Here is a 27113-nt window from a genome sequence, read left to right on the forward strand (position 1 = left end):
GTTTGTGGCATGGTTGGTTATGAGGATGTGTGTGTGTATATGTGTGCGCACGTGTGTGTGTGTGTGTGTGTGTGTGTGTAGCTGGCTGCATGGGTGCGTGTGTTGGTGTGGGTGTGAAAAAGAGAGAGAAGTTGGGGGAAGGGCTTTAGTTGAAGGGCAGAGGGTTGTTCTTTAATTATTTATTTTTAAGTGTTTATTTCTTTATTTTGAGAGAGAGAGAGAGAGAGCACGCAAAGAGAAAGGGAGAGAGAGAATCCCAAGTGGGCTCTGTTCTATCAGTGCAGAGCCCAACAGAGGGCTCGATCCCACAAATTGCAAGATCATGACCCAAGCCAAAACCAAGAGTCGGACACTCAATAGACTGAGCCACCCAGGCACCCCTGGGTGCCAAATGGCCAATTTATGATAAAAACCCGAGCATACACCATATGGAGTGGCATGAAAGACAGAAAAATCCCTCTCAAAAAAATAACCGGCCGCCAGGACCCTAACCCTGAAGTGAAAATTTACTTGGCAGAGAACAAATCCTATTCAGTCTTGAGAAGCTTAATTTAAGTCAATTTGGGGAGAAGCTTGAAGATGGAGCTGGATGCCCTCCCATCTACCACCAAAGATAAAGTTTTTAGCAATCTGGACTTGCAAATGGGGACCTGCTTGTGGAAAGGATTCATCCAAGTTGCTCCATGTGGTTCAAAATACTGCTGTGGAGGTCATTACCTTCTGCCCCCAAACACGCAATAAAATATCAGCACATGAGCCAGTTTCCAAGCCGTAAAGGGACAACAGGGGCAGACGTGAGCTATTGAATACTTACTCCCTCTGAGGGGCTGCCCCATCTTAGCTCTCAAAGGCGAGAAGGGCAATGGCAGGCAGCACTCAGCAAATTGGACCCAAGTAAACAAATGTATCCCAGAGGATAATCCCACAATTTGTTAATCACAGGAATAAAGGAGCAGAAAAACAAAGAAGAAAACCTGAAACACACCACCTTCGTATATTTAAATGACTCTGAAAATGGTTTCATTTCCTCTGTTTGAAAAGAAACTGCTCCAACACAAAGCCATCCCCGATTCCAGGAAATGCCGTATGTTTTTGATTGGAAAGAGTTGGAGGGCAACTGGATAATAAAGCAATGTTTTCTCCAGGTACTCCTCAGCACCTGCTAAAAAGAATCCCATTTAGGAATGAATCTTCAGACAATTTTTTAGGGATTCATTTTAACCTGGTTTCCCCTAATGTAATGCCAAGCAAAGATGGGGTTAATTTCACTCTTTATTAGCCTGCTTCCAAAGCTGCTGCCTCCTCACATTTTCTTTCCAGGAAAGTACATCCAAAAGTCTCAGGAGGCCTTAAAAAGTCTAGCACTAAATCTTTTGAGTCATTTAATCCCCAAATCTTCCTTGTTTGGAGATAATTTCCTTTATGAAAAGAAACTCTAACCTGGTCCAATTCCCCTCTCAAATTTGCTAATGGAACAAAGAGGGCTCTCATTGGGCTCATCCTTGTGGCTGCAGAAACACATGTCTCTAAAAGGGCAGGTTTTGCTTTAGCCTGGGGATGGTTTTTGCTGCAGCTGTCTTTGGCTTCCTCTCATGGCATCTCATCCAGCCAAGCTCTAGTTAAATTAGACCCAAAGGATAGAAAATAGGGGAGGCAGGTGCCTGGAGAAAAGGGGTGTGTAGTGCTCAGGTTCACTCAGCCATGGATAAGCTCCCTTTCTGAGGAATGGGCTGCTCATCCCTGGGAGTGTTAAGAGGTGGGAGCATCCCATATGGTTGCAGAAGGAGCTCCTTGGAATGGAGACCAAATGGGTTCAAAGGTCCCTTCCAACCTTGAATCTGAGTCCTCATAACTACAGAAGAGAGCTTTCAAGGCATGTATGAGAAACTTAATTACTTCTCTTTCCTTCCCCCATCACATATGTCTTCTGCCCCACAATTAGATGTAAGAATATTTCACACTTTATTTAAAGCTCCATTTCCCTTTACCTCACTTCTGTGGGTAATGGGGGAGAAATCCATTTGCCTGGTTAATCAGAGCCCTCCGCTGCAAGGAAGACTTTTTAGCAGTTGAGATATGAGCCTATATTAATAACAGGCAATGTTTATTGAGCACTACAATAAGTCTCACACTGTGCTACAGAGTTTACATGCATTATCATATTTAATCCAATCAACAATCCCAAAAGTGAGATGTTATTATTACCTTGATATTACAGCTAAGAAACATAGTAGAGATATACTGCCCAGCTACCAAGGTGATGTCCCTGAATGTGGAGCTGGAAGACAGCTCTCAAGAGCACTCAAGCACCTATATGAGCCAGCTCCAAAGTCCCATGATCTGAACCACTAAAGCTATTCTATTCAGCAAGCTATCCTTCTCTCTACTATCAGTCCTCCTGTTTAAAGAGAAGAGAAAGGAATGTTCCTCTTGAAAGATGTTGTCTTACAAAGCTAAAAGAAATAACAGCCGGCTGCTCTTGCATTGAGGTAACTGAGAAGGCTGAGAGCCTTAGGCTGGGGAAAAGGTTGAGAGAATATAATAGAGCCATAATGGGGCTGAGTTAGTTGTCTTCAGGGTCCCAAATATTAACCTGAGTGCAGTTGGGAGCCAAGGGACCAACGCAGGAAAGCCAAAGTGATACATTTCAATCTCTGAGTGATGGACAAATTATGGTACAGTACCATCCTAAAAGAATTCTGCAGCCAGTCTGTTTCCATTGTTGCCTTTTATGTATCTCTTCCATCCAAGTCCCCCACACCCTCAATCTTTCTTTTGATTCCTAGTATCAACACCTTAGGCCAGTGTAAACGGCAATCTCATAGAGTTTTTATTTGTTTGTTTTTAATCAAGATGTATGTATGTATGTATGTATGTATGTATGTATTTATTTATTTATTTATTTATTTAATGTTTGTTTATTTTTGAGAGAGAAGGAGACAGAGAGAAAGAAACAAGTTGGGGAGGGGCAGAGAGAGAGAGGGAGACAGAGGATCTGAAGCAGGCTTTGCACTGACAGCAGAGAGCGCATTGCAGGACTCCAAACTCTTGAACTGCGAGATCATGACCTGAGCCGAAATCAGACACTTAACCGACTGAGCCACCCAGGAGCCCCTTGAATCAACATCTTAAAGTCAAGAGACTTCACATGAAAATGGGAAGATATGGCCCAAATTCCTATATAGGGCAATCAAGGGTGGTGGCTACCCCTTTTGGACAGGGCATGCCTCTCCAATTCTCCACAGTCCCCACCACACCCTATGGCCTCATTTTATTTACAGTATCTGCAGGTTTTTTGGGTTTGTCACTTGTGCCTTATGCCTACAAGTAGCTCCAAAGGCTAATCGTGGCTCTGGATTTAGAAAGTTGCTCTTGCACAAGCATTGCATGGATCCCCTACACACACACACACACACACACACACACACACACACACACACACAATTCCCACCCTGTTATTCTGCTAATATAAAACTCTTGGTAGAATGATCTCAGCAAGATCGCAAAGCCCATTTGTATGCGTGATCAAATCACTGCATTTCTGGCCATACCCTGACTCTGCCATGGGATGCACAGCTCTCTTTAGAGAGCAGACTGTCCACAGGGCTCTTTAGGCACTTCCTCTTGCCATAGAGCTGCCTGAGGTCACCGCCAGTAAATTACTAGTTTAAGGAAAACAATGACAAGCCTTTTCCATGGAGAACAGAGTTTGCTCATTCAATTATTTCCTAAAGTCGTGCCCTCTTTCCCAGCTTGACACCATAATTTTCAAGGCAACAGCACTGAGTCTGTTGTTCTGCAGATCCACAAAGCCACACTGAACCTGCCACATGAGCACAGCAGACTTTGAGAGCGATGCATTCTCTGGCAGTGGAGTTAGTTAAGCAATGATCATTGCATTGTTAATTAAGTGGCTGCTTTGTTAAAATGACTTACCAGGGTGACGCTAAATTGTATTTGTTTACCAGTCGAGCTTTTCTCTTTGTACAGGAAATTTTGTTGACTCGTCTTGACTGCTACAAAGCTTTGATGGAAATGACTAATAATCTCATTTTAGTGAAATCAGACCTTTTAGAAATTCAAGATATGGCTTAGACTTAAGATAAAAATGGTATCCAGAAAATCAGTAATAATTTTCCTAAATTTGGTTTATTTCCCAAAATCATTTCTCACTTGTAGGTGTAGAGACATAAGGCTTTGAGAAAGGAGGAGGGGACTGGGTGCAGTGGGGTGGGGGACCATTTCTTCCACCTAACACCAGCTTGGAAATAGTTGACATTTGATAGCATTGTCTCTGAGATTTGTAATCCTCTGGTAGAATTATATGCCCCTTGGGAAATAGCCTCCTTTTTTTTTTTTTTTATCAGTTTGGGAAACATTAACTTTGTCCCTTTGAGTATTCCCTACTGCCATCAATGAAGTTTGTGTTTTTTCTCTTTCAGAAGCTAAAGTGGCAATTTTTCTTTTAACAGACAAGGGATGAGCCAGTGAGGGGACGGGATGAGGGTGTGTGTGTGGAGGGGGGGTACCTGGTGCATTCAGAAGACCTTTAACGCTGTTGCCTCCTACCACCCACCGTCAGGAGGAGGTCTGTTCCTAAGTTTTCTGTCTGACTGGCTTTGAACCTATCTGGGGACAGAGTACAGCCTTCTGTCATACACACACATGCAAACACACTCACACACAAATCAACCAGCTGCAGAACGAGCAACAGGAGGTGGCAGAACGCTTGCCACTGTGACACTGGATTTGTAAGCATCCCCTCCAAACCATGGCCAAAGCTAGTTATTCCCTGGGCTAAAGCCAAATTGAGAACTTGGGGATCCTGCCAAAGCCCAGACAGACCCTAAGCCTAGCTCTGTTGCCAGAGCCACACAGGAAAGTCATTAATTCATTAAATACAGCTTCAGTAAATGATTAGGGAGCCCATTATCTGTTCATCAGTGGGCTAGCTGCATAGAGGATATCTGAGCATTCACTTTAAGGAACCCAGAATATTTAAGGAAGAAGAGAAAAGACAAACACTCATTTAAAAATTGAATAACATCACAAGAGATGCCACTCAAAGCAGTACCTAAGTAGATACCAAATGACCTTTCAGAGGAGGGAGCTTTCAGAGGGTGAATAGCAGCCATCAGAGAAAGAAGACATTGTGATGTACTGAAGAGAGCCTGGGCTTTGGAGCCAGGCAGACTGAGTGCAGATCCTCCCTGTGTGATCTCCGCCAAGTTCCTTGCCCTGTCTGGAAGTCAGTTTCGTTACTGGAAGAATAGAGGTGGCACATTCCTTGCAGAGTGGTCAAGGGGATTGATTATATGAGGTCAGGTGCACATCACAAACACTCAACAAATGTTTGAGTTTTTTGTTCTGTTTTCTTTTTTTTTTTTTTTTTTTTTTTAACGTTCATTCACTTTTTGAGACACAGTGTGAGCAGGGCAGGGGCAGAGAGAGAGGGAGACACAGAATCTGAAGCAGGCTCCAGGCTCTGAGCTGTCAGCACAGAGCCCAATGTGGGGCTTGAACTCACAAACCATGAGAGCATGACCTGCCGGCCAGCCACTTAACCAACTGAGCCACCCAGGTGCCCTTGTTCTGTTTTCTTTTTAAGAACATCGTAGAGTAGTTGAAAAAGTAGTTTAGGTAGGTTTGGCTCAGGGGAAAATAAGAAGAGACTCTTCCTTAGAGGAAATGAGGACTATTAAGGAAAAAGTCATCCTATCTAGTGAACACTTTAAGAAGCGGAAAGGTATGAGAAGGGAGGCATTCTGTTTATTTTTTTCATGTTGACTTTTTTTCTGAATATGAAAATGTTTCAGGCTGATTACAGAAAATTTGGAAAGCACAGAAAAATGCGAGGAAGAAAGTAAAAAATCAAATATAATTCCTCACCCAGGGAAAACTCCTATAAACATTTTGGTTTTCCTTCTGATCTTTTTCTAGTACACATTTTAACATAACTGAGACTACACTATATAGATAATTTTGAGTCCTACTTTTTGCACCTAATGTTTTATAAGCATTTTCCTATGTCACTAAAGATTCCTCTTCACAAACATCACTGGCAGTGGCCATATGGAATTCCACATATGGATAATTTCTCAACTGCTCCACTAACGGCGGACATTTAGGGCTGTTCAGACATTTTCCTGTTAGAAATAATGCTTCCATGAATCCCCTTGTGGCAAAATTCTATTTCCTCAGGATAAGATTCTATGGGTGGAATTAGTATTCTAAGGTTCCTGCTGACTGAACAAAGTGCTCTCCAGAAAGGATGTCCAATCCACATTCCCACCAGCCACTCGGGAGACACACCTGGTCTTATCCTAATATCCTAATATCCAAAGATTATCTTTGGAAAGAAAAAATTTTGCCTAATTTGACAGTCAGTGAATAGCATTTCATTGTTTTCTTAATTAACTGCTTCCTTTTGGCAGATATACCTAAAAGGATCTAAAGGAGTCCACAGATAAAGGAAGAGCTTTCTTTTGTCTGCAATCAACAAAAATTTATTGTGCAAATCGTTTTACTCTGGACTTATCCTCTGTCCCCTTTTTGGGTGGGTTTGGAAGATTCCACCTCTCAGGTTTCAGCCATTATGAAGAGAAGAGTTTTGAGGTACAATGCAGCTGACATTCTGGGTCAAAATGTACTGAGCCGCTCACTACTGAGCTTCGTGAAAAGCAAGTCATGGAACCTGTCTGAAATTCTGGTCCTTCAAAATGGCATCCTATGGTACATAGGATAGGATCCCAAGTTTTAGTCAATGACAAAATAAAAGTGCTTTTAAATGTTTCTTTTAATTCTACATAATGTAATACTATGATTAATTTTATCTAGTCATTATTGTGTCTTAAACTGGAAGTTTCTGAGAGTCCCACTTCCTGACCCCAACATCAGTTTTCAGTAGATGAGGACCTTCAGCAACGAACATTAGGGAAAGGGTGCAGACAAAAGAGGAAAATTATGCTCTGTAGAGAAAAGGTTCCCAGACACCAGACTATCTCTGGAACACCTCCAGACTGAAATGTTTTATCTGAAGTAAAGGGGGTTGGTGTTTAGGGTCCAGTCTGGGCAAGTCCTCTTTTTAGGACCTTCCTCCGGTGCTCGGTGCCGGCTAATGCTCACACCTCCGTCCCCCGCTGTCACTGGTGCTGTCACCCTGCCAGCAGTCGCACTAGTTGTCGGCCCCGCCCCTCAATCGTTCCCCTGCCCCACCCAGGCTCCGCGCCGGCGGGAAGCAGCTCGAGGATGGAAAACAGTGTCTCGGCGCCCACTGCAAACTCTAGCCAGTCGTGGACTCTTTTAAACGCCCCGCCCCACCCCCACTCCACCCCGCCCAGTTCTTCAACCTAATTTTTTATCCCTGAGGACGCTTGTCCTCCACACTGAGTTGTGGAAGACGCTGGACGTGGTGTCAGAAGACACAATAATGACTAGATAAAATTAATCATAACATTACATTATGTAGAATTAAAAGAAACTTGGGTGCCCCAGTAGCCACTGCGGCTGGAAAGCGAGCAGTTATCATGAACGGGTTCTATGCAAGACCAGTTTCAACCTGCGTTTTCTTAAATATACAAACTCGTAAACTTAGAGCGCAACCCCTCTCCGAGCGGGCAGAAGATCTCAGTGCAAGCCCGGCTCTGAATCCGGAGCCAACCCTGGCATTTCATTTCTGCCAGTCCGCTGTCTGTTTCCTCCGCGTGGGGGCCTTATCCTCTGGTTCACTGCTGTATTCCCAGTGTCGGGAAAAGTGCGTCGCACGCATTGGCCCTCATAAATAATCTGTTGACTAAATACATCGATGTAATGGTAACACCCACAGGGTATTGAGAAAATGAATGAGTGATTCCGTGCAAGTTTATCTTGTGATCTGTTACACACACACTTACATATTTTTTTTTAATTACTACTCACGAATTAGTTGCCCGGAAATACACATCTACTTCTCCATCACAGTCTTCCTCCTTAATTATGTCAAAGAATCCTACCCTCTTCTGAAAGTGTTTCCTGATTATGTGTACCTGATGCTAGTACTATTACTGTGCGTGTGCATGTATGGTTATGCTCTGTATAGTGGTGCTCTGAAGAATCTTTGCTTATTTTCCGAATGTGTTGCATCTGCTGAATGCGCAGGGAATGGAGTCAGATGCTGGACCCACTTCCAGCATTGCCGCCTACTGATTGGGTTATTCTGGAATGTCACTTCCCTCCTCTGGGCCTCAGTGTCTCCATTTGTAGCATTCCCGGGTCTGGAATCCCATCCACGTGAGCAAGGATGGATGCCCCACACAAGGACTCACAGGTCGCCCGTGCGCATCCTGCCTTCCCGGGTTGGGGAACGCCTCCGGGATGCTCTCCACAGCTCAAGACTCACAAGGTGACCTCCAGCTAACAGCAGCCCCTCGGGGTCTACCCAGGTTTACCCTAATTAACTTCACTGGAACTGCCCGAGTGCCAGCACCCCTCCCTCAAGCCCTCCTCTCGTACGTCTCTCCCCCACCCCGCCTTTCTCCTCCCTGCCCCGCCCGCCCACCCGCGCGGCGCATGCGCTGCCAGCCGAGCGTGTTTTTATAAAAGTCCAGCTTCGCGCAGAAACTTCAGTCTGTTGGCTGCGGCAGCAAGTAGCAAAGTGACCCAGACGACTTGGGTGCCCCGGTAACCACTGCGGCTGGAGAGCGAGTAGTTACCATGGACGGGTTTCGTGTAAGTCCAGTTTCAACCTGCTTTTTCTTAAATGTACAAACTCGTAAACTTAGAGCGCAACCTCTTTCCGAGAGGGCAGAAGCGACCAGAATGTGGGTACCCCAGAGGTGCATGGAAGGGAGGTTTCGTGAGCATGGTTCCACTGGAGGGGCAGGGGGGTGGGTTAGGATTGGAATCTTTTTCTCTGTAAGTAGAGGAGAAAATATTGGAACGACGGTTTGGTGGCTGCGTGTGTCTCCCCCTTGAGTCCTGCGGTGCGCGTTAGGCTTACATGCTGTTTGCAAACATAAGAACATTCTGTGCACAAGTGCAGAGAAGGCGTGCGCACTGCTCCCGGACTCAGACCAAGGGTCTCCCGCAGGAGCGCGGGAGTTTATTTGCAGTGAATTACATGATCTGAATTTAGAGGTGGAAGGCGGTGCGCCCGGGCCGCGTTCCCAGAGAGAGACCGTGCCCCTGTTTAATTTAAGGCAGAGGCTCCTGGTGACCAGTCTTACGGTTGGGCGCGTGTTCGCTGAACTCTGCATAGTCGGCGGAGCTGTGTCAGTACCCCCGCACAGTGAGCAGAGAGCGGGAAAGGCGAGCGCACCCAAGATGTTGCTCGCCAGAGAGGTCTGAGAATTGGCCGCAGCAGGGACCTGAAACAGCCCCCGCGCCTAGGGATTGAGGGGGAGACCTCGCGGGCAATGGAAGCTCCGCGAGTGAACCCCAGGGTTTCGGTAATTTGAGATCGTACAGAGGAAGCAGTATTAAACAGTCACTGCGGAGCAGCACCTCCGAGGTGTGCGCGGCGGGGACTAAGGGTGGAGTTAAGGGCTTGGGGAGGGCACCTGGGCTGCCGGTCGTTGCGGCGTAGACGGGCAGGTGCAAGTGGGGAGACCGTTTGGCTCTCACCGATCCCAATTGCTCTGTTTAACCGTTGGTGGTTTCCTGGAGACTTTTGAAAACCCCTTACCAGGAAGGCTTTTCGTTTCCCCCCAGCGGCGCGCAATTCAAAGGCGCTTACGGAGGAGCCGCCCATTTTCTCCCCAGCACCCTGTGGGACTGAACTTGGCGTGCTGCCGGACGGAACCCGGGGAGCTGTAGCTGCTGGCAGTGGGCGTGGGCGTGGTGGGCAGCCGCGGAGGTCCGGAGTTGGACCACCCGGCCCTCAGTGCGCCCTCCGCCTAGAGGCTTCCAGCTGCAGACCTCCGACCCCATTTACTGGGTCAGTGGCGGGGTGGGAAGCGACCGGGCAGTGAGGAAATGAAACTTGGGGCGAGGACCATGAGTGCAGACCCCGTGACCTTCCACTCCCAGGAAAATGCTGCACTCCCTAGCTTCCCAAACGCGTCAAGAGATAAACATAGGTAGGGCAGAAAGACCCAGGCCCCTGGGGAATGCCAGCTGCAGGGGTGTGTGGGGGATATCTTTTACTAAAACCCCTGTTCAGTACCCCAAGCTCCAAAGGCCCTGAGCTTCAGGCCAGTTTCTCCTTCCCCACTACATGTTGCCTGAAGTACAGAATGGCAGAATGGTTTTGTGTTTAGATGAGCGTGGGGAAGGCAATGTTTTGTGCCTCAGGGGAAAGTCTTTGGGATTCCGCCCCCCCCCCCCCCCCCCCCCCAGTGCTCCTTCCTCCTATATCTTCCCTGTCCTGGCGAATCTTCATACCAAAAGTTAATCCCAGCTCCTCAGAACTGGAGATTTGGCCCCCACTCCCCCCGTCTGTCCACACACCCCCACCCCCTCCGTCTAGGAGTGGCCTCTTTGTGTTTTGTTTTGGTTTTTTCCCTCCCAAGGTTTTTTTCTTCCCCCTAGTGGGCGGGGTAGAAGAGTTAGAAAAGATGTGACTTTGAAACCCTCTGAATCTCAGCGCCCTTTTGTTCTAAACAAAGAATTTTGTAACTGGTTCTACTAAAGAGTGATATAATGAAGGGACTTGGGGGAACATGGGGAAGAGGGCTGGAGCAGTCTGTAATAATTCTCTTGTGCCCTTCCCTCACTACTTCAGTGGGAGGAGAATGTCCTGAAGAAGCCTGGGCTGAGTTGGGTTTTGTTAATTGCTTTTTAAAAATTCCAGAGACATGTTTTTGAACTTGGAGAATGCCAACTGTACTTGAAAGTTAATATCCATTCCCTTGCTTCTTTTGCAGATATACCCTTCAGATAACTACACCGAAGATGACTTGGGCTCAGGCGACTATGACTCCATGAAGGAACCCTGCTTCCGGGAGGAAAATGCACATTTCAACCGTATCTTTCTGCCCACTGTCTACTCCATCATCTTCTTGACTGGCATAGTGGGCAATGGATTGGTCATCCTGGTCATGGGTTACCAGAAGAAACTGAGAAGCATGACAGACAAGTACAGATTGCACCTATCTGTGGCAGACCTCCTCTTTGTCCTCACACTTCCCTTCTGGGCAGTTGATGCTGTGGCAAACTGGTATTTTGGAAAGTTTCTGTGCAAGGCAGTCCATGTCATCTACACAGTCAACCTCTACAGCAGTGTCCTCATCCTAGCCTTCATCAGTCTGGACCGGTACTTGGCTATTGTCCATGCCACCAACAGTCAGAGGCCAAGGAAGCTGTTGGCTGAAAAGGTGGTCTATGTTGGTGTCTGGATACCTGCCCTCCTGTTGACTATTCCTGATTTCATCTTTGCTAATGTCAGAGAGGCAGATGGGAGATATATCTGTGACCGCTTCTATCCCAATGACTCGTGGTTGGTGGTATTCCAGTTTCAGCACATCATGGTTGGCCTTATCCTGCCAGGTATTGTCATCCTGTCCTGCTATTGCATTATCATCTCCAAGCTCTCCCACTCCAAGGGCTACCAGAAGCGCAAGGCCCTCAAGACCACAGTTATCCTCATTCTGGCTTTCTTTGCCTGCTGGCTGCCCTACTACATAGGGATCAGCATCGATTCCTTCATCCTCCTGGAAATCATCAAGCAAGGATGTGAGTTTGAGAGCACTGTGCACAAGTGGATTTCCATCACCGAGGCCCTAGCCTTTTTCCACTGTTGCCTGAACCCCATCCTCTATGCCTTCCTTGGAGCCAAATTTAAAACCTCTGCCCAGCATGCACTCACCTCTGTGAGCAGAGGGTCTAGCCTCAAGATCCTTTCCAAAGGGAAGCGGGGAGGACATTCTTCTGTTTCAACTGAGTCCGAGTCTTCCAGTTTTCACTCCAGCTAACACTGATCTAAAAGACTTGTATACATTAAAGAACTTTCTTTTTTTAAGTTACACATTTTTTCAGATATAAAAGACTGACTGATACTGTACAGTTTTTATTGACTGTTGGATTTTTTTCCTTGTGTTTCTTTAGTTTTTATGAGGTTTAATTGACTTATTTATATAAATATTTTTTTGTTTCATGTTGATGAGTGTCTAGGCAGGACCTGTGGCCAAGTTCTTAGTTGCTGTATGTCTGGTTGTAAGACTGTAGAAAAGAGAACTAAACATTCCAGAGTGTGTAGTGAATCACTTAAGCTAGAAATGATCCTCAGCTGTTTGTACATAAATAATCTCTCCATTCCAATGGAACATTTTCTTTTTCCTGTTCTTAAATTGTTTGGTTACACTATGTGATTTTGCTGTAGAAGGTGGCACTTAATAACCAAAGCCTGAAGTGATATAGAAATGCTGGTTTTTTTAGTTTTCAGAAGTGGATTGATTTCAGCACCTACAATGTACAGTCTTTGTATCAAGTTGTTAATAAAAAGTTCATGATAAACTTACTCACTGTTATGTTCTGATTTCTGTTGACATTCCTTTGGCTGACAGAAGGCAAAAATAATACATTTATGGCATGTCAGGTCCTATCCTAGTTGTAATATTTTATTTAACCCTTATCACAAATCTCTGATAGGAACTCTGGCTCAATTAATAATAATAATAATAACATTACTATTAATAGAACTATAGTTCTTTTTTTTTTAAGTTTAAAGTTTATTTATTTACTTAGAGAGTGCAGGCAGGGGAGGGGCAGAGAGAAAGGGAGACAGAGAACCTTCAGGCTCTAGGCTGTCAGCAAAGAGCCCAAAGCAGGACTCAAACTCATGGACCTGTGAGATCATCTGAGCCAAAACCAAGAGTCGAATGCTCTACCGAGTGAGCCACCCAAGTGCCCCAATAGAACTACATCTTGTAGAGCAGGGAACTGAGGCACAGAAGTCCTAAGTGACTTGGTTAAAGGCATGTGACAAGTAGCACAGCTAGTATTCCAAACCAGGGAATCTGTCTTCGAAATCTTAAGATTTAACCACTTTCAACTCCTAGACATTTAGAAACATCCAGCCAGTTCCTGTTCCTATGAAAAATAATCTTTCTGAAGGATAAACGTGTGCAAAGGAAAAAAAGGATGCGTTACCATGTTTTAGATTTTACAACTGACCCCTTGTATAATCTAGGTCTGTGCTGTGCCAAGGATTGCAAGCTTTTCTCCTCTGATCATCTCAACCTAGATACCATCACTCCTTTTTCACACAAAGGAACTGAGATTGCGAGACTTTCCACAACTTGCACTTTCAAGGGGACAAACCAGGGGTTGATTCCATTCATCATTCCAGCACTTGTTCTTCACTGCACCCACTATTGTCCCCCAGAACACCTGGTCGTAAGTCAACTGAACTACTGTTGAAAATAAAGCCAAAAGTGAATGTTTTCTTCATAAAATTAACCATGCCCAAAATACCCCTCTTGCAATATCTTCTATGCAAATCTCCACACTTAATCTATTGTAACACCTAGCACCTGAAGGGATTAGCCAAGCAGATAAAAGTTAAATTCGTGCTTTCAGAGCTCAGAAAAAAAGGTACACTGAAGCAAGCTCCTGATTGCCCACATTTTGCACAAGAGTTTGGAGTCTTATGTAACAACACCCATAGCTATTGACAATACCATTGTGCAAGCCCCAGGCTCTTGAGTAAATTTCAGCTCCAGTCTCTGCTTAAAGATAATTTCTAAACTATATAGCAGCCATACCTATCTCATTTTGGATCACAAACAGGGCAATCCAGGCATGCACTCAAAGATAATATCCAGGATATAATTAAGGCAATATTTGGTCTACTTTTCGTAATTGTTTCTGGCACAGAAAATCTATTTTGGAGGAAAAATTGCAATGTATTATCTTTCTGAGGCAAATCACATTTGTTGAAGGCAAATTATAGATCCTTTGAAGGGAAATAACTTAATTACTTAAAATAGAATCCAATTTGGCTGTACATTTCTGCTGCAGTATATGGATCTGGAATAATTCAGAGTGGTATTCTTATTCCACTTGAGAACACAATTAGATTTTATATAGGAAATTATCTTGAGGTTTCTTGGTTTTCCCTGGGAAGCCTAATTGGATCACCCTTCATTTAAGCATAGTTTTACATGTACTCTTTCAAAGGCTTACTCTTAAAACCATGACCATTGTAAAAGACTTCACTTGAACTTTCTCTATAAATATTTATTCTTGAGACAATAGAAGAAATCCTTGGAAGGAATTCGTTTTCTTTCTCATCTTGGCTTGAAACCTAGTCACCCCAGATTCCTCTCCTTTACCCTGGAGTCACAACAAAAGGAACCGAGCTGAAACAAAATTCCCAGTGTCACCAGTCTTAATGGATATTTCATTCTCCCTTAGAACAAAGGTGGGATAACTCTTTTTAAAAAAGAAAAAAAAGCTTTGGCTCTCACCCAGCCCTGAAAGCCCCACCTCCCCATCATTCTCTGTCCCCACCCTGCCACGTTCTGAGCTGCTCCAAAGCGTTCCCTGTGTCGTGGTTTGTTCGACAATGCTGGGAAACCCAGTCTGCTAGTCAGCCCTCACATGAAGTAGCTGATTGTTCCCTCTCCTCATCCTTTATGAATGGGGCCCTTGAAGGTCAGTAATGTAGATCCAGTTGTATAATGGAAGCTAAAATATTTAAATTGTATGCATGCTGCCACTAATGGCATAAATATGACATCTGAGCTATTAATAACAGTAAGCCTTTAACTGGGGAGGAAAGAAGATGTTTTTATCTTGCAAAGCCTTTGTTTTCCCAAAATGCCACTCGGCAATTCACCTCCCCCTACTGTGGGCTTCTCAGCCTCCTTTTGTGGTTATGCCTATGTTAAAATAATAATTCTGGAGTACTCTTTTAGGAGGATAACCTACAGGTTTTATTTTAACAATTTAACAAGCTTGACTTTCTCCAAGCTTATTGTCAGATAGTAAAGGCTCCACAACGAGAAGTGAGTTGTCATTATTTCCATGTAATACTTACTTAGGAGGGGCGAGGACCACTGAAAGGAAAAATTCACATTACTTTAGAAAATAATCTAGGCATCCCCTAACCCTTAAAAACGTGTCATTGCAGCCTGGCATTGTAGGGCCTTATACCCAGCCCACTTTGAGGAGGTCTCTACTTGGCTGTCAATGTAACTTAGCCAGTCAGTGCTGGAGATCCAAAAGTTAGCCAGAGAAATGACCTTTCTATGAGCACAGACTACGAGAAATGTTGAAATGAATCCTTTCAAAGCAGTAGCTCTCACCTGGGGGGGGGGGAGGGAGGGGATTCCCCCCCCCCCCCCCAGGAAATATTTGGTAAACTCTGGAAACATTTTGAGTTATTATACTGGGATGGGTGGGCAGGTGGGTAGGTAAATTGCTACTGGCATCTAGTGGGTAAGGGCCAGGGATGCTGCAAAACATTCTACAGTTTTTCAGCCCAAAGTGTCCAATAGTGCTCAAGACTGAGAATGCTTTTTCAAGATGAGGGCCATGGGATGATAATAATTATGAAAAAAAGGATATATCCAAGCATTGCAATCCCATGAAATTATCAATGGGCAGAGTTCCAGAGCCTCCCTTCAGCCCTTCTACTGGGTCTCACTTCAGTGCGTTCTCATTCCCCCTTACTCCACACACACCATTCTCTTCCACCTTTACTTCTGTTGGTCTTCTTCTCTCATGCTATGCTAGGAAGTTATCCCACAAAGGGCAATAAATGGTAGAGGGTGACTGCTGCAGATTCTCCAGCTTGCACCCAATATCTGTCTCCCCAAAGACCACAGTGTTTACTCACTTAATCCTCACCACAGCCTGTGACTCCATTTGGAACACTTCCCACTTTTCTCCTTTTACTTAGAAAATAAACAAGGAGTGATGAGGTACCAAGCCATTGTTTCATTGTCTGCAAATGACTTGGATTAATTTAAATCAATCCTATTAAGTCCAACAATTAAAATCTGAAACCTTCCGAAAATCCTTCTTTCAACTGAAAATGCAAACTGTTTGCAGCTTGAGTGGAGGGTTCCACAGTGTTAAGAAGCCACAGAAGGGGGGAAGAATTTTTCAAAATCAAACAAATAGAGGTGCTCAACCAAACCATAGCCAGGTGCTGGATGTTTATCTGGTAGAGCCAGTGCATGATTAAATTGATTTACATATTACAGTTCAATTAACTAGAACCCACCTCATCAACACTCTTAATTAAAGGGAATTACTTCCTCCTATTTGACTCTGTCAGAAGGAAAGTAATGTTTATTGAGAGCTAACTGAATTCCAGGCACCCTCATCCATGTGCTCCTCAGAAAAGCCCTACCAGTTAGATATTACTCTCTCCATTTTCAGGCGAGAATACCCTCAAAGAAGTTAAGCTACAAGAAAGGAGTTACGTCCTTTCTCCTATGTATACTATCAATGTCACTGAAGCAGAACCACCACATTCTGGGGCACATCCTCAAGTACTCAACATATTCAATCCAAATGCTGCTATCTTTTCTAGGTTGACTTCTGTGTAACAACAAAAACAGTCACCATACATCTTGAGGGCTTCCTATACGTCAAGGTACTTTGATTATTTGATCTTCACAACCGTCCTATGCAGTAGGTATTATTATTTGACTATTTACAGATGGAGAAACCAAGGCAAAATTTATCCAACATCACAAATGTATGAGTGGGAAAGCCTAAATTTGAACACAGGCAGTCTGACACCACAGTGTACCTTCTTAAGCACTACAGTAACTTTGTCATTTTCTATCATGTCAGCCAGGAGAATAACCATGAGGTCAAAAATATATTCTATGCTCTTCAATCCTCTTCAGGGTTCAATCACAGACACTTGTGTGATTGTACTTTGTAAAGCAACAAAGCAGACACTGATATTTTACAAAGATTTTCACTATTAGACACTGAAGTAAAATGGGGTTAAGTGCCTGGCAATAAATAGGAGCTCAATAAATATTTATTGAATGAACAAATGAATGAACAGCCATGAATTTCTATTCCTTAAGAGCACACCACACTGTAAGCATTCTGATTAATGCTTGCATATGACTTGACCTCCTTCGCTCATTTTTTCAGGTTTTTTTTTTTTTTTTTACAAATTAAGCATTTTTTTAAAGTTTATGCACTTATTTTAAGAGAGAGAGGGGCGCCTGGGTGGCTCAGTTGGTTGGGCATCTGACTTCAGCTCAGGTCATGATCTCGCGGTTCGTGAGTTCGAGCCCCCTGTCAGGCTCTGTGCTGACAGCTCAGAGCCTGGACCCTGCTTCTGATTCTGTGTCTCCCTCTCTCTCTGCCCCTCCCCTGCTTGCACTCTGTCTCTCTCTGTCTCTCAAAAATGAATAAATGTTAAAAAAATTTTTTTTAAAAAAAGAGAGAGAAAACGCATGTGCATGCGCAAGCAGAGGAGGGGCAGAGAGAGAGGGAGAGAGAGAATCCCAAGCAGGCTCCATGCTGTCAAAGAACAGCCTAATACAGGGCTCGATCTCACAAACCATGAAATCATGACCTAAGCCAAAATCAAGACTTGGACACTTAGGGGGCTGAGCTACCCAGGAGCCCCTTTCAGGCATTCTTCTCCTTTTTTTAAAAAAATTTTTTTTTTAATGTTTATTTTTAAGAGACAGAGAGCATGAGCAGGGGAGGGGCAGAAAGAGAGGGAGACACAGAATGTGAAGCAGGCTCCAGGCTCTGAGCTGTCAGCACAGAGGCTGATGTGGGGCTCAAACCCACGAACCGTGAGATCATGACCTGACCCAAAGTAGGATGCTTAACTGACTGAGCCACCCAGGCACCCCAGACATTCTTTAATTGAATAATTTATTGAACAACACCCTGGGCCAGGCAGGTATGAAAGCTGCTCACAGTATAGTAGACAATGTAATCCTTTCGTGTTCTAGATACACTGCTAAATTAGCTAAAGGACTTTCAGACTTTCCAAACTGCCTTACATTTTAAGATCTCAAAGTTTCCACCCACCCACCCAATTTTTCTATTACTTAATACCCTCTCACTCCCAGTCTTGCTTCCACTGATTCCCCATTTAGGGAAAAGCAGACCCCTGCCCACCTCGAAAGCTGGTTGAGAAGCTTCCAATCCTGGTGTTCCTGTTTCACCAGCTCAATGGTGGCTGTCTGTTCACGTCATGAAGATAAGAGCAGAAATTCTGCCAAACCATTGGATATGGGAAAGAGCCCTAAAGGCAGTTTCTTGGCCATCTGTCCACAGGAGACAACTTGTTAGGCGCTGGAATTGAAGAAGGAAATCAAGACCATCATTCTGGGCCACATCCTACTTCCTCTGGCAAGCCTACTCAGTCTCTATCAGTCCAAAGTGAGCTTTTCCATCCCAAATTCTTAGCACATGAAGTCTGTCGCATATAAGCTAGCACAAATAAAAGGCTTTTGAAAAGTTAAAAGCAGCTATTGTGTGTCATTGCCATTATTCTTGTTTCATTTTTAAAATACATTTTGCTTCTTAACTACTTTAATGTCTTAAGTGCAGAGACCTTTGCAGTCTAACACAGTTAATTCATAGATTTCATTTGATTTGATGAAAAAATCAGATTCCATAAGGTTGTGTCAATGTTGGATAAAATTATATAAAGTTAGCTCAGTTGGTGAGAACCAATATTTCTAGGGGTGCCTGGGTGGCTCAGTTGGTTGGGCATCCAACCCTTGGTTTTGCCTCAGGTCATGATCTCACGGTTCATGAGTTCAAGCCTTGCATCGGGCTCTGCACTGGCAGTGTGGAGCCTGCTTGAGATTTTGTCTCCTTCTCTCTCTGCCCCTCCCCCACTTGCTCTCTATCTTTCTCAAAATAAATTAAAAAATAAATTAAAAAAAAAAAAAGAACTGATGTTTCTAAAGCCAGGATCAAGGGTGAGTCCCACTGGGGCCATCTTTAAGGTAATGATATATACATAGATGCAAGAATAATGTCTATCTTGTTTATAGCTGTAACTCCAGTGTCTAGAGCAGAAGTGGAAAGCTTTTTCCGTAAAGGGCCAGGTAGTAAATATATTAGCCTCAGCAGGCCATACAGTTTCTGTCATAATTACCCAACTCTGCCATTGTAGCAGGAAAGCATCCAGAAACAATACATAAATGAATGGGCGTAGCTGTGTTCCAATAAAACTTTACTTGTGGACACTGAAATTTGAATTTCATATGCTTTTTAAGTATCATAAAATATTATTCTTCCTTTATAATTTTATAAAAATGTAAAAACCATTCTTTGTTCCCAGGCTATGAAAAACAGGTGGCAGGTCAAATTTGACCTGAGGGTTACAGTTTGCTGACCCCTGGTCTAAACGCTTAAAATATAGTAGAAATTCAATGAACATGAATGAATAAGTGAAACTCTGAATATAGGAAAGTTTACTTTTTAAGTTTAAGGAATGAAGAAGAAACCCAATGAACCAGTGAGGTTCAACTATTTGCAAAAATAAGACACCTACCACTTGTAAAGCTCTTTACCATTCACAAAATGCTTTCATAGGTGGGACCTCAACATGGGTCTGTGTGCTGCTTTGTGCCATATTGGTTGGCAAGATTCTGCTATCTTACTAGGTCTATTATTTAGGAAAGAAAGGTCTGTGATAGCAGAATTGCCTTTGTATCCACTTTTGTCCTCTACCACTCTCATCTCCCAGAGTGCAGGTGAAGGTGGCATCTCCTTTTAGAACTCCCTATAGTTAGAACGACGACATCCCACCAATAAAACCTAGTGGGGTGCTGACTAACCTTTCTCGTGAGCACAGGCTGTGCTCCTCCAAAAATGATAATTACCAGTCACAACTTTTGGCAGCAGCTTGCCAGTTAGTAAATAGAACAAAAGAAAAAGCCATAATCCACAGCAATGAATAGTGTTTCATAGCCACAAGCTGAGCCACAAAAGCCCAAGAAAAATCAATGGTGCAGAAAGCATTTTTGGACCTCACCCCAGCTTTTGGGGAAGTGAGGATAATTCTGTTATTCCCCTTTAGCCTTCAGGTGCCTTGTGGGAATGTCAGAACGAATCTCCAAGTGGCTGCCACTATTATGTCACTTACTAGACATGTCCCCAATTGAACTTCCTTACTTTATAGAACATTCTTTCCAAGATGAGAAGCCCAACTTCTGCCTCAGAAGACTCCAAGAAGCTGAAGCAACTTTAAAGTACTTTCTGTTTTAAAGTGGGTTATCTGTTCTATGTGCATGACAATACAAAAATGACTGGTCAGTCACCATGGTCCAGAGTGAAAGAAGACAAGCTAAACTAGCTAAAGTGGCCTCGGGGGTGGGGGGTGGGGGGGGGGGGAAATCCCTGCTGAGCCAAAATTCTATCAGTATGGACTGAAAAGTGAGAGAGAGAGAGAGAGAGAGAGAGAGAGATGTGTGAGAAATAATAAATAAAAGGAGAAAGGACACAAAGTGCCAATTTATGAAAGAGGAAATAAAACAGATAAACAAAAATATGAGGAAATGTTCAACCTCACTGGCAACCAAATAAATAAAAATCAGAACAACACAATACTTTTCACTTATCACACTAGCAAACATTTTCAGAGTAACAGTGTCTCAAGTGTAAGGATGCTGTGAGTCAGGCATCATAAAGTGCTACTGGTCAGGTGCAAATGGACCAGACCCTCCCAAAGTCACTGCCACATGCTCCAGAAGCTGTGCTGCTCATTCCCTCTGACACAGAGAGGCCATTTCTGGACACTTAATTTTAGGAAACAATCCTAAATGTTAAAAATATTTTGTGCACAAAGTTGAGTTTTGCACTTAGAATTTTAAAAAAGGCAAGAGATTAAATAAATATCTGGCAGCAAAATGAGGATTAAGGAAGCTATGGTGAATCCACTCACTGGAATATAATGTAACTTCTTAAATCACGTTTACACAGGCCACTGGAAAATGTTTATGATGTGTGAAATGAAAGAAGTAAAATTGTGCATGATGTCTGATTATAAATATTTTGAAAAGTCTATGCACATTAAAAAAAGATAAATTAAAATGTCATTAGCAGTAGTTAAGTCATAGTCTTTTTGGTTGATTTTTAAATCTTGGTTTCTCTGTATTTTCCAAACTTACTGTAATGAATAATGAAAAGACAATCAGTTTGTTTTAAAAGGTATAGGGCAGGGAAGAAGGAAGTGTACAAGCTCCTTCCTAGGCTATAAACACTCCAAGATAGGAACCCAGTCTGTTCCTTTTTTTTTTTTTTTTTTTCAATCAGCTCAGGGCCCAAGTAGGTGCTACATAAATGATTGTTGACCTGAAGTGAACTTGGCATTTGTAGTGTCAATCTAATTAAAGGAGAAGGCCGGTATACTGAGGTGGCTCTAAGCCACCAGGGTAGCTAGCCTACTTAAGCAAATCAAAATCTAAGCCTGAGTAAATGCTCAAGGTTACAAAATCAAAATGCTAAGGACAAGCAATTACAAATAGCCAACAGGCTTTAAGGTATAGTCAATCAAATAACTTCCTTTCTTTACTTCTGCATCTTTTCTATGTAAGTCTTTCTCCCAGCTCCTATCAAGGAGCGCCCCTAACCACTTCTGGTTTGATGCTACCGTATTCTGATCAATTTTTGCTCAAAGAAACTCTTAAAACTTTTTACTATGCCTCAGTTTATCTTTTAACAGTTTTACATTTTTTAACAAATCAGACATGTACATTACCCTCAGGTATTTTTTTTAATTTTTTTTAACGTTTATTTATTTTTGAGATAGAGACAGAGCATGAATGGGGGAGGGACAGAGAGAGAGGGAGACACAGAATCGGAAGCAGGCTCCAGGCTCTGAGACATCAGCCCAGAGCCCGACGCGGGGCTCGAACTCACGGACCGCGAGATGGTGACCTGAGCTGAAGTCGGACACTTAACCGACTGAGCCACCCAGGCGCCTCTACCCTCAAGGTATTTAGATTCTAGTAGCAGAATTCACTAGTAGTAGAAATCTTAATATTATATTCCTGATAGAGACTTGGATATAATCCAGTGTTCCTGAACTGACAGTCATGATCTCATGGAAGGGTTCTAGAGAATTCCACAAGTAGAGGAGAATGGTAGTCACAGGCCAGACTGGGTTTATGAGTGAAGCAGTCTCAAATCAATACACAGTCATGGCACCATCTTTACAAGGCTGGCCAGTTAAGGACCTCATAGAGGTGATATGCATCTGGGGTTTCTCAAAAGACTTCTCCCAGAGAGGTCAGGTCTTTCATAACCCACAGGAAAGTAAACATACCAGAAAACCTTAAAGGAAATCTCTAAAAGGGTTAGGCATTCATACATGACGGCAGTACCGTGGGGCCTGAAATGGGAACAATGTATAAGTGGTCAACCCTAAATACTCCATTTTTGTATTGTATTAGAAAGGAAATGTCATGTTAGGGAAGAACTTCCTTCATTCTAATAAGTCCCCAAAATATAGCAGCACACAACAATGGTGGTTTACAGCATGTAACATAATGCAAGTTTCAGAGGTAAGAAATGCCAGCAGAAAAAGACCAATGTTCACTTTTGCGGAGGGCATACCCCAGGTCCGTTATTTTATTACTTTGATAGGCTCAGGAATCAGGTGGATAACAGGGACTGGAAAGGAAAAATTAACATTTTTCCTGTGGTTAAAATCAATGTTTTAATAAGTAATAATCTCATAATTTGTATTATTCTGGGAAACAAACTGTCCTACCATGAATATAAACTCTCTTCAAAAAATATGTGTTTTAGTGAGAAAAATACTATCTGATTAGATTTAGATTTTAAGTCCACACAGTAAAGAAATTTCCATTGGTAGTTTCAATTATATGGTCATTTATGAATTGTAATTTGTTTCTTTTTTATGATGTGTGATTTACTTAGTCAAGCATACAAGTCCACCCAGGAATTACTCAAGAAGGTTAGCCTCATACTTTATTGTCTGATTTTTAGATATACCTATATAACTCTTTGGCTGTAAATCAGACATTTGCCTTGTTTCATATAATTTTTATTTTTCGTATTATTTTATTGTATTTTATTTCTATTTCTATCTGCACCCAACACAAAGTAAAACATCTTTTTTTTTTTTTTTTACTTTTTTTTTTAATGTTTATTTACTTTTGAGACAGAGAGAGACAGAGGATGAACGGGGGAGGGTCAGAGAGAGAGAGGGAGACACAGAATCCAAAACAGGCTCCAGGCTCTGAGCTGCCAGCACAGAGCCCGACATGGGGCTCGAACTCACGCACCGCAAGATCATGACCTGAGCTGAGGTCGGACGCTTAACTGACTGAGCCACCCAGGAGCCCCACAAAGTAAAACATCTTAAAAAAATTTTTTGACATTTATTTTTGAGAGACAGAGAGAGACAGAGCACAAGTTGGGGAGGGGCAGAGATAGAAGGAGACACAGAATCCGAAGCAGGCTCCAAGCTCTGAGCTGTCAGCACAGAGCCCGATTCGGGGCTCGAACTCACCAACCGTGAGATCATGACCTGAGCCGAAGTCGGACGCTTAACTGACTGAGCTTCCCAGGTGGCCCACAAAGTAAAACATCTTAAACCAGAGTTCCTTATTGGCATGTTCTTATGGACCTCTGTTATGGGCTAAATTGTATCCCTCAAAATTCATATGTTGAAGTGCTAACTCTCAGTTAGCTAACCTCAGAATGTGGCTGTATTTGGAAATGGGGTCTTTACAGAGGTAACTGAGTTAGGGGCGGCTGGGTGGCTCAGTCAGCAGAGCATCTGACTTCGGCTCATGAATCTCACAATTCATGAGTTCGAGGCCCACATTGGGCTGTCTGCAGTCAGCACAGAGCCTGCTTGGGATTCTCTGTCTCCCTCTCTCTGCCCCCCCACCGCCCCCACTGGCACTTTCTCTCTCTCTCTCAAAAATAAATAAACATTAAAGAAAAAAAGAGGTAACTGAGTTAAAATCAGGTCTTTGTGGGCCCTAATCCATGACTGGCGTCTTTATGAAGAAATTAAGACACAGATCCTCACAGAGGGAAGGCCATGTAAAAACACAGAAAGAAGATGGCCATTTACAGCTAACAAGAGAAACCTCAGAAGAAACTAATCCTGCTGACACCTTGATTTCAGACTTCTAGCCTCCAGAACTGTAAGAAAATTAATCTGTTGCTTTAGCCACCCAGTCTGTGGCTCTTTGTTAGGGCAGCTCTACCCAACTAATACAACCTGTATCTAAAATGCTATTACAGTATGTCTTATTCTTGTCTCTTCCATTTAATATAAACAAAAAGTGGTTCTTAAGATATACATTCAATCATTCAACAAATATTCATAGAGCATTTGCTACATGTCAAGTGTTGGGATATGACAGAAACAAACAAATCTCAGGTCTCGTGGAGTTTACAGACTAGAAACAAGAATTATCTTTCTTCTGGAATTATTCTTCATTTCAGAAGTAGGCCTTATACATTGAGCTACTAAAAATCTTCAGAGAGAATGGCTAGGAAAAGAAATTTTTAAAATGAAGATAAATGAAATCCTAACATTTCCATCGTATATCATTAAATTACTAGAAGCCCCCTATGTTGGATGGATGTTTTGGGAAGCAGATGCTGAGAGTGTTAGGAACGCAACAGGTCTATTGGAGGGGATAGCTCAGGAAACATCAAAGGGAAAGGAAGGAGATGGGGGAGAGAAAGCCTTCGGACTGTGATCTTAGAGAGGAAGCAGTATTGGGAAGAGAGAGCCTCCAACCACAATGCAGACTCAGCAAACCAGTTTGCCAACCCATTTGGCCAACCCAACTGGGAGTTCCAGGGGAAAGGGCACCAGTAGAGAAGCAAAAAAGGGCAGAAATGGCCAGGTCCTGGCATTCCAAACAAGCTCAATCATTTCCTGGGGGCTGCCTGGGAAGAGCCAGCATAGTGGCCTCTGCTAGGGAGCTTGGTTGTGGCCTGAAGGCACTCACAGCTAGAGACTGTCAACTCATCAGGCTCCAGGCAAGTTCTTTCTTCAAGGGAGTTCTGAGCAGCACCTCCATGGCTACTGCAGCTCTCAAAAGGCAAAGCAGTAACCTGGTTTTCTAGGGAGGCTTTTTTTTTTTTGAAGTCAAGCAATTTCTTTACTCTTAAAACATAAGAATATCTCTCAGCAAGTGCTTTAATAACCCAAATCAAGGTCTTTAAGGAAATGTATTTTTAATACTCAATATAACTTGCCAAATACTTATATAGTGGGAAGACCTAAATTTTAAATTTTTGTTAAAGTGTGATATAATCCTATAGCCAAAAGCAATATTTGCCACCCCCCTCCCCCAAAAAGTTGTGCTTTAGAATTCAACATTAGAGTCTGGAATCTAAAAAAGTCAAATATTTGAATTATGGCTTTTATTCATTCATTCATTCATTCATTCATTCATTCATTCCATTATTACATGCCAGGTGCTATGCTAGGTGCTAAGCATAGCAAGGCATACATAGCCCCTGCTCTATGGACCTAGAGTAGGAGAAGTAAACAAATATCCAAAGGCAAAAAGTGCATATTTATGAACTGAGCTTAGTGCTCTGAAAGAAACAAAGGAATCTGATCTAAACTGACTTAGACTTAGGTCAGGGAAAAAATCCCTAAGACATGTTGACTTTGCTGGCATCTTAACGATGAATGTGTGTTTGGAGAGAGTTTAAGGTACAGGAAAGGACAGCATGAAGGACAAATACAAGGGCCCCGGGGCAGGAAGAAGCCAGCAAAACTAAGTGTGGCTAGATTTCCAAGGCCAGGGGGAGAGGTGGTGCCACATGAGGCTAGGAAGTCAAGGCAGAGGTCAGACCCACCTGAATAAGCACATGTCATAAGGCACATCAAGGACTTTGATCTTTGCTCTAAGAGCAATGAAAAGTGTTTTAAAGCAGGAATAGATAACACATTCAGCTTTGTGTTTTGAAATAACTGACAGCAATGTGGAAAAAAAATTAAAATAAGACTGAATTGATTTGGGAAGACCACTTAGCCAGAGAGTATATACACGGTCCAGGTGAGAGATGATGGTCCTAGTCACAGGTTACCATTTCTTTAACCTCTACAATGTGCATCCCAAAACAGGCCCCTTGGGAAGGCACTATTCCACAGCATGGAATAGGAGACACTACCTTGTCCATCATCGAAATGAAAGTCATGGGCACTACAAATAGACACAGGTTTACTTGCCAAAATTTTAGTTTTCCGGTGTCACTTCAAACCTAATATGTCCAAAAAATTTAAAAAAAAAAAAAAGGTCCTCTATAAACTAGATCTCTGTCCAAACCACCTTTCCCCATTTGCATACCATCTTATCTCCTTATTATTTACTTGTGAAATCTGGATGTCACTTCCCTCCCTTTTGTCCCTGTGTCCAGTCTGTTGCTCACTGATGTGGTCAGGACAGAATTATACTCAGATCTCCTGGCTCCTTCTACTATGTCCTGTGTCCCTGCTCCAGGAACAGGGCCAATTCCACATCTCTGTCCAAAAGAACTATAGTTTATAGGAACAAAGACAATTGAACTTTGTTTTCTCATTGCATTTCACAAATGTGGTGAATAGGTTTAAACCTCTTCTCTTTCATGTAAATTTCCTGTACTGCTCTGGTTGGCTTCTCCCCACATTCTTAAATCCAACAGTCCACACTATGCAATTTACTTCTGAATCACTGTCTTATTCTTTAATTGGCTGCAATTTCCCGATCAGTGAAATGAGAGATTTAGAAGAGATTTATAACAAAATCAATCTTCAAACAAAATCTTCTGTGGAGAAACATCTAAAACATAAAGCTGTAATTGTTCTGATTATACAAGGGGTGGTTGGCCTGGAAAACCTTACTTATGCCCCTCTGCCCGACTTTCTAGCTACCCTTTAGGTACCTTATTTGAAGGATATAAGAAGCTTAACTTGAAAATCACTAGATTTGAGGCCTCTAAGGTCTCTTCCATGCCTAAAATTCTATGGTCTATCATTTCTTAATCATGACCAATTGTCATTAGGTCTTATACTTTCCACTTGATTCTCAATGCAACATAGGTCAGGCCTTTTTTTTTACCTCCTACCTGGAATATTGCAAACTGGTTTCCTTAAACCTCCAGAACACTAGGTTGAATAGTGCCCTGCCCCCCTCAAAAAAAACCTCATGTCTAACTGGATCCTCAGAGTGTGATCTTATTTGAAAACAGGGTCTTTG

General features: G+C 42.9%; 1 protein-coding gene and 1 long non-coding RNA gene across 2 annotated transcripts in view; one reads left to right on the plus strand and one right to left on the minus strand.

The window, feature by feature from the left end:
* LOC109270376 (uncharacterized) overlaps positions 1-18203 on the minus strand; it is a 153998-nt gene extending 135795 nt beyond the window's left edge. The window contains exon 1 of the long non-coding RNA XR_002081505.2: positions 18031-18203. This is a non-coding gene — a long non-coding RNA (uncharacterized LOC109270376). The remainder of the gene's footprint in view (positions 1-18030) is intronic.
* Positions 8573-12433, plus strand: CXCR4 (C-X-C motif chemokine receptor 4). The gene is made up of 2 exons (XM_019454891.2): positions 8573-8706; positions 10842-12433. The coding sequence occupies exons 1-2, from the start codon at positions 8692-8694 to the stop codon at positions 11886-11888; spliced, it is 1062 nt and encodes a 353-aa protein (XP_019310436.1). The 5' UTR covers positions 8573-8691; the 3' UTR covers positions 11889-12433.
* Positions 18204-27113: the final 8910 nt, after the last annotated feature.

Source organism: Panthera pardus, unplaced genomic scaffold (genome assembly GCF_024362965.1).
Source record: "Panthera pardus isolate Hobbes unplaced genomic scaffold, ASM2436296v1 HiC_scaffold_10, whole genome shotgun sequence".
Classification (NCBI taxonomy): domain Eukaryota; kingdom Metazoa; phylum Chordata; class Mammalia; order Carnivora; family Felidae; genus Panthera; species Panthera pardus.